The sequence below is a fragment of the Salvelinus sp. IW2-2015 genome, linkage group LG6.1 (assembly GCF_002910315.2).
Source record: "Salvelinus sp. IW2-2015 linkage group LG6.1, ASM291031v2, whole genome shotgun sequence".
In the NCBI taxonomy this organism is placed as follows: domain Eukaryota; kingdom Metazoa; phylum Chordata; class Actinopteri; order Salmoniformes; family Salmonidae; genus Salvelinus; species Salvelinus sp. IW2-2015.
The window spans coordinates 18,222,153-18,230,473 of NC_036845.1; the positions used below are offsets into that span (position 1 = coordinate 18,222,153).

Below are 8,321 nucleotides of genomic sequence, written 5' to 3' on the forward strand. Positions count from 1 at the left end.
AACAAATTCATCAGTTTCTAAAACTGTTTGAATGATGTCTGTGAGTATAACAGAACTCATATGGCAGGCAAAAACCTGAGAAAAAATTCAACCAGGAAGTGGAAAATCTGAGGGAATAAGAGCTGATTGAGTCAGGGCCCTGGCAGAGTGCCACGAGCTCACTCAGGCGCGCCCCTGTGAGAGTTAGCTGCGTTCCATCGCATTTCTACAGACAAAGGTATTCTTATTTATTGAAGATTTATGTTGAAAACATCCTAAAGATTGATTCTATACATCGTTGCGGGTATCTGTATGGCTTGTTTTTGTATCTGAGCGCTGTACTCAGATTATTGCATGGTGTGCTTTTTCCATAAAGCTTTTTTGAAATCTGACACAGCGGTTGCATTAAGGAGAAGTTTATCTAAAGTTCCATGTATAATATTTGTATCTTTTATCAATGTTTATTATGAGTATTTCTGTAAATTGATGTGGCTCTCTGCAAAATCACCGGATGTTTTGGAGGCAAAACATAGTGACCATAACGCGCCAATGTAAACTAAGATTTTGGATATAAATATGAATCTTATCGAACAAAACATATACATGTATTGTGTAACATGAAGTCCTATGAGTGTCATCTGATGAAGATCATCAAAGGTTAGTGATTAAAATGATCTCTTACTGCTTTTTTGTGATCCCTCTCTTTGGCTGGAAAAATGGCTGTGTTTTTCTGTGACTAGGTACTGACCTAACATAATCAGATGGTGTGCTTTCGTTGTAAGCCTTTTTGAAATCGGTGGGATTAAGTTTATCTTTAAAATGGTGTAAAATACTTGTATGTTTGAGGAATTTTAATTATGAGATTTCTGTTGTTTTGAATTGGCGCCCTGAACTTTCACTGGCTGTTGTCAAGCCATAAGGGATCTCAGCCATAAGAATTAAGGAGCCGTTTGGACCTAGACTTGGCGCTCCGGTTCCGCTTGCCGAGCAATCGCAGAAAGAACAGTCTATGACTTGGGTGACTGGAGCCTTCCTCTGACACTGCCTAGTTTATAGGTCCTGGGTGGCAGGAACTTGGCCCCAGTGATGTACTGGGCCGTACGCACTACCCTCTGTAACACCTTACGGTCGGATGCCGAGCAGTTGCCATACCAGGCGGTGATGCAACCGGTCAGGATGCTCTCGATGGTGCATCTGTAGAATCTTTTGAAGCCAAGAAACACGAGCAATGGACATTAGACCGGTGGAAATCTGTCCTTTGGTCTGCTGAGTCCAAATTTGAGGTTTTTGCTTCCAACCGCCGTGTCTTTGTGAGACACAGAGTAGGTGAACAGATGATCTCCGCATGTGTGGTTCCCACCGTGAAGCATGGAGGAGGAGGTGTGATGGTGTGGGGATGCTTTGCTAGTGACGCTGATTTATTTCGAATTCAAGGCACACTTAACCAGCATGGATACCACAGCATTCCGCAGCGATACGCCATCCCATCTGGTTTGCGCTTAGTGGGACTATCATTTGTTTTTCAACAGGACAATGACCCAACACACCTTCAGATGACCTGGCCTCCACAATCACCTGACATCAACCCAATTGAGATGGTTTGGGATGAGTTGGACCACGGAGTGAAGGAAAAGCAGCCAACAAGTGCACGATATATGTGGAAACTCCTTCAAGACTGTTGGAAATGCATTCCAGGTGAAGCTGGTTGACAGAATGGTTGACAGAATTGACAGAAAGCTGTCATCAAGGCAAAGGGTGGCTACTTTGAAGAATCAAAAAATATAAAATATATTTTGATTTGTTCAACACTTTTTTGGTTACTACAGGATTCCATAGTTTTGATGTCCTCACTATTATTCTCAATGTAGAAAATAGAAAAAATAAAGAAAAACTGTTGAATGGATAGGTGTGTCCAAACTTTTGACTGGTACTGTATATTTTATTCAGCTTTGTTCAATTGTATTCTTCATGCTATAAAATGCCACGGAATTCTAAGCTAAATGAACTAGTATAGCTCAGCCATTTGGCATAGCCACATCAGGACCTAACATGAGGACAATTCAGAGTATGCTATTATTTTCATCTGAAATAGACTACATATCATGCTTCTTTAGACCTGTCTAAAATTAAAAAGGTATTTATTGTGAAGGTGTAGGCTGTATTACATGGATTTAATATACTTTTTAAAATGGCTTGTAGGTTATGTGTAGAAGCCAGGAGATACTAATTGTTAATTAACAGTCAATTACTGTGAGACCGACAGTTATTTGCTTGACAATCACCGGCCTGTTCACCCCACTATCATCCGTTCAGGTGCATCAAAGCTGGGACCGAGAGACTGAAAAACAGCTTCTATCTCAAGGCCATCGGACTGTTAAATAGCCATCACTAGCCTGCTACCACCCGGTTACTCAACCCTGCACCTAAGAGGTTGCTGCCCTATATACATAGACATGGAATCGATGGCCACTTTAATAATGGAACACTAGTCACTTTAATAATGTTCACATAATGTTTTACTCATCTCATATGTACAGTGCCCTCCACTAATATTGGCACCCTTGGTAAATATGAGCAAAACAGGCTGTGAAAATGTATTCTTACCATGACTTCCTGTTTCACTGGGGTATAAATACGATGTGACACACAGGCCAAGTTCCCATAGTCATCCATCACTATGGGAAAGACCCGAGAATACAGTAATGATGTGCGACAAAAGGTTGTTGATCTGCACAAATCAGGAAATGGCTATAAGAATATATCTTATATATATCTAAAAAATTAAGACGTTTAAAGCAACTGGCGATGTTAACAATCGGCCTGGAAAAAGGACGTGTGTCTATTTTGACTCCACGCACAGTGAGGAGGATGGTTCGAGTGGCCAAAAAATCTCCAAGGATCACGGCTGGAGAATTGCAGACGTTAGTTGGGTCTTGGGGTCAGAAAGTCTCCAAATCTACGATCAGACGCCACCTACATAACCACAAGTTGTTTGGGAGGGTTGCCATAAAAAAGCCTTTGCTGTCATCAAACAACAAACTCAAGCGCCTACAGTTTGCCAAACGTTACTGGAACTTTCAATGGGACCGGGTTCTATGGTCAGATGAGACCAAAATATAGCTTTTTGGAAACAATCACCGGAGGTGGGTTTGGTGTAGACAGAAAGATAGCCATGCAGAAAAATACATCCCCACTTTGAAGTATGGTGGTGGATCTTTGATGTTGTGGGGCTGTTTTTCTTCCAAAGGTCCTGGCCAACTTGTTAGGATACATGGTATCATGGACTCCATCAAGTACCAGCAGATATAAATCAAAACCTGACTGCCTCTGCTAGGAAGCTTAAACTGGCCGTGGTTGGATACTCCAGCAGGACAATGATCCAAAGCACACCTCAAAATCAAAACACAAATGGTTCACTGACCACAGAATCAAGGTTTTGCCATGGCCATCCCAGTTCCCTGACCTAAACCCCATAGAAAACCTGTGGGGTGAGCTGAAGAGGAGAGTCCACAAGCGTGGGCCTCGGAATCTGATGGCTCTGGAGAGATTCTGTATGGAGGAATGGTCTCAGATCCCTTGCTATGTCTTCTCCAACCTCATTACGCATTACAGGAGAAGACTCAGAGCTGTTATCTTGGCAAAGGGAGATTGCACTAAGTATTGACTGAAGGGGTGCAATAATTGTGGCACACAAATATTTGAGAAAACGATTTGTTTTATGATAATAAATATTTTATTCTTTCAATTTTACTTTAATTAAAGGTTAGATTTTTGTGAATATTTTGAATGGAAGGAGGATAAACAAAAAGTTTTTCACAGCTCGTTTTGCTCATTTACCAAGGGTGCCAATATTAGTGGATGGCACTGTATATACTGTATTCTATTCTACTGTATTTTAGTCAAAGCCACTCCGACATTGCTCGTCCTAATATATATATATTTCTTAATTCCATTCTTTTAGGTTTGTGTATTGTTGTTAATTGTTAGATACTACTGCACTGATGGTGCTAGGAACACAAGCATTTTGCTACATCTGCAATCTGCTAAATATGTGTATGTGACCAATAAAATGTGATTTGATTTGTGGACTACTTTTGACCACGGTGCATAGGGATAAAGCACACTAATCAGGCTGATACTCCATCTCTCAATTCTGCTGCATTTCCCTGCCTGACAGGTCTTTTTGACAGAGAAGGCAGCCAGACTTGTGATGACAGAACCTGTCCTTTTCGTTCTCATTCTAAGATGGATACGGAAGCTTCAGGCCTAAATATTTCAACAGCCACCGAGCTGATTGACTGGAGCTGTAACTCAGTGCTCTATTAGTTAACCTTGAAACGGGGAGACCACACACAAACCATGGGGATGTTGGTGTTAGATCTATCTGAAATATGCAACCATGTCACTTACTTTTTGTGATATATAGCACTTTTAATTCCATGGTAAATATGTGAACAGGGCTCTTTTTCACAGGATTATTGTGCATTTCATTTGACATTCTAATTGATTAATCCTCATTATAAACTGGGTGGTTCGAGCCCTGAATGCTAATTGGCTGACAGCCTTGGTATACCAGTCCGTGTACCACGGGTATGACAAAACATGTATTTTTACTGCTCTAATTAAGTTGGTTACCAGTTTATAATAGCAATAAGGCACCTTGGGGGTTTGTGGTATATGGCCAATGGTATATGGCGGGCAAGGACTGATGCTCGCACTCACCCCCCACATACACACACAGTGCCTGGATACAGCCCTTAGCCGTGGTATATGGCCAATATACCACGGCTAAGGGCTGTATCCAGGCACTGTGTGTGTATGTGGGGGGTGAGTGCGAGCATCAGTCCTTGCCCGCTTATAGGGGAAGGCTAGCAAAAAAAAATCCAAGGCGATTTCTAACAAACGTTCACCTGCAGACATGTGTTTGAATGATTCACAATAGCTCTTTTATTGAGAGTGTCTGAGAGAGAGAGAGAGAGAGAGACAGTACAATGAAGTGAGTTCATTCAATAGATAGAATGGGCTTAATTATGGACCCTTGCTGTGACGCACTCTCCCGTTTGTGCCTGTTTGGTTCTGTATACCTCCATTTAAACGTTTGATGGTTAGTACAAAGGAAATGTCCTCTGCTGAACTGACTCGAGGCTAACTCTCATGTCTATTGATGGATCCCGGACACAAAGGCTCTGTCTCGACTGCTTAAAACGTCTGTCCTCACCACCTCTTCATCTGCACTGATTGGGAAAAACAATATGGCTGAAGGCAACTCATCCTCCTCAGGCTGACTCATCATCACCTTGTCAATTCTTACAGATCAATGCATCGAAGGAGAGGATTTTTTTGGGACAATTGAGAAAGAGCTCTGGTTAACTTTCACCTGTCACTCACCCCTTCCTCTAACTTACTTCACAGGTGATAAATGTATTGTGTGTTGTGCTGTATTTTTTCATTCTTAAACTCTGAAACTCCCTTGACACTCTCTCTCCAGTCTAACAGCAACGTTCATGAGTAACTTTGTCCCTCTCACTCTGTCCTCTCTCTCTTTCATTCTCTTCTCTTTCTTACTCTCTCTCCTTCTCTCTTTCTGTGTGTCTTTGTCTCTGTCTGTCTCTCCGTCTTTCTCTTGTACACAGGTACCGATCGGACCCAGGAGATGACTTTGGAGCAGGGGACAGAGACGGAAGTGGATATCCCTCCCGAGCTGAATGACATGGAAGAGGTTGTCCAGGAGTCTTCTGGAGACTGGCACTGTGGCATTCCCAACGTCTTCCCTTAGATCCCAACTCAGAATTGAATTTACCATCCCGGTTCATCCCAGCATAGACTCTTTACTAGGAGTCTGTGCACCGATGATACAAAGCACTGATTTTACCACTAAGTAGGCGTGGAAAAACATAGCACTCAGATCAACCCCCCCCCCCCCACCACCAAAAGCTTTTTAATTGAGTTGGATAGTTCTGCACTTTTTCTAAAGCATACCCACGGTGATGTTGCCAATCAAATGCTGAAAACAGAAAGCGTGTGCGGCTGTACCTACACACATTGGGTCTTAGCAGCAGCTATTTCTGCCTGTTTCTCTTGTCCTCAGATATGCATTAAAGGGGCAATCTGTGATTGCTACATCCATTTTTGAACCTTTAAATTCATGATATATACCCATTGATTATTGAAGATTATAACTTAAAAATGCCTCATGAGCCTAGTTCAGCTTGTTCCTCTTTTTTTTGTAAAAAAAAAACAAAACAATTGTAAACAAACATTTTAGAGTCTCAACATGGTTAAAACTATCCCTTTGATATCATGGTTGTTCAGTCCTGGCATCCATAGCTCTGTCTCATGAATTTGAGAGTGGTTACATTTTTCCAGCCCCATCCCTCAGCTATTTACCAAATCAGTGGCGGGGTGCCCTCTTTTGTTATTGTTTGAACTGCGGATTGTCCCTTTAAAGGCAGAGAACTGGTCCTTCCATTTGCCTAAATTGCTGAATCAGCCTGCGCTCTGAATCTCATTAGTACGAGTCCCTTATGAGACGTTTTAGTCAATAAGCCGTTTAGTAATCAGACACTGACCTCCCCAGTACAGTTCACCGGTCGAGGCTGTAGCAAGCTGAGGTAGGCTACCAGCGGTTTGTTCCTAGACTGTTGTTTACTCTGTTTGCCAATAAGAGGAGCAAACACTATAGATCTGCATGGCTGCACTGTCAGTCCTGCGGTACTGGTTCATGTCTCCCTGTAGAGTAGTATAACCACTCACAAGCCCCATCCACAAACAGCATCCTAGATCCTACCCTCCCTAGGCACCCCTGTAGAGCCGCAGTCCATAAGTCAATCAATATAATGTCTTTTTTAAAGCCCTTTTTTACGTCAGCAGTAGTCAGTCACAAACTGCTTCATATGACCTATTACGGATTGGACTAGGTATAAGCAATAGTGTGAGAACTCCACCTTGCCCGCTGAAAGGCTGGATGAAACGTTAGCCTTATTGCTTATTCCTATCCAATCATTTCAGATCTACACTAGCGTATAACGGGCTGGGTGCAGGGGTTGTTTCTAGACGGGGAACTCCATCTCTCCCGTGCTCCTGGGGCTGCTCCACAAACTGCAAACAGGCCGACTATTAACTGTTTGACAATTGAGCTGTGCTTTAACAGGCACACACATTGGAGTGCAGTTTACCAGAAAAATACATTTATTTTTTTAAATCACATTATTTTTGCTATACCCTTTTCTAAAAGGCAAGCTAAAGGTTTTGTTTTTGATGATTTTTTTTGTTGCCATAAAGTTGAAGGTAGCCTTGAATGGTGAGACTATAAAGTGCTAAGGGTCATATGGATCAGACCTGGGTTCAAATACACTTTCAAATGATTCGCTTTAGTCTGCCTGGAGTGCCAGATGGGTGGGTTTGCATAATGCAATCTTGGAAATGACTACTCAATAGGTTTCATTGTGCCTGGCAAGCTCGATCAAGCATAATGATTTTGAATAGTATTTAAACCTTGGTTTGGTGTGGATTTGATCCCTCTCTCCTTAAATGTTATGCCTGTAATTTTGACAATGATGATGACCTGTGATACCACTGTTTATTGGCTGCTGTATGAGGGCTTCAGGGGTTGACTCTCCACTTTCACAATGTGTTGCATGAAATTGTAATTTAGTTGTAAACCTATGCACAGCCATTTTGTAATCTGATATTTTATTTTGCAATGTGAATAGTGTATGAAAGATTGCATATATTTTTGGATTCCTTATCAAATTGGTTGTGAACAAGAATTAATTTTTTGTCAATTGCTGAACCAGTTTACAGACTATAAGCTGTTAAGTGTTTTTGTTTTTTTGTCAGGAATGTATTTTGTAATGTTGAAAAGTATTTAATTAATAAAACCATACATTTTTTTACAGATTTAATGTGTGCCAATTGTTTTAGAAAGAATTTGGGTGAAGTTGATTGCATTTCATCTATGTTTGATTTTCTGTAATACGTGAAGATCTCAGTCTCTATCAATCTCTATCAAAACCTTGTATCTAGAAAAGGCAAATGTTTAACACATGAAAAATCTATTGTCAAAACCCATTTTTGTCCCTCTATCTTTCATTAGTCCCAGAGTTATTAAACTTTCACAGCATATGGAAAAAGCATGACTATTTTCAACTTCTGTAAATTGAAACGTCGCTTCCCTGACATTGAGGCATTATTAAATTCCTTTCCTTGATTAATCAATTATTGAGCAAACACAATTACTCTTGGAACCAGGAGTGAGATGCAGCTCTGTCATGAGTCTGCTTCAAACGACACAATGACCCGGCCTTAACAAAGATGGATACCGGTACAGTGTTGAATGTTTC

General features: G+C 41.2%; 1 protein-coding gene across 1 annotated transcript in view; it reads left to right on the forward strand.

Moving 5' to 3' along the window:
* LOC111964692 (zinc finger protein 236) overlaps positions 1–7,878 on the forward strand; it is a 97,943-nt gene extending 90,065 nt beyond the window's left edge. The window contains exon 32 of the mRNA XM_070444059.1: positions 5,613–7,878. Within this exon, the coding sequence (XP_070300160.1) occupies positions 5,613–5,755 (143 nt within the window). The 3' untranslated portion in view covers positions 5,756–7,878. The remainder of the gene's footprint in view (positions 1–5,612) is intronic.
* Positions 7,879–8,321: the final 443 nt, after the last annotated feature.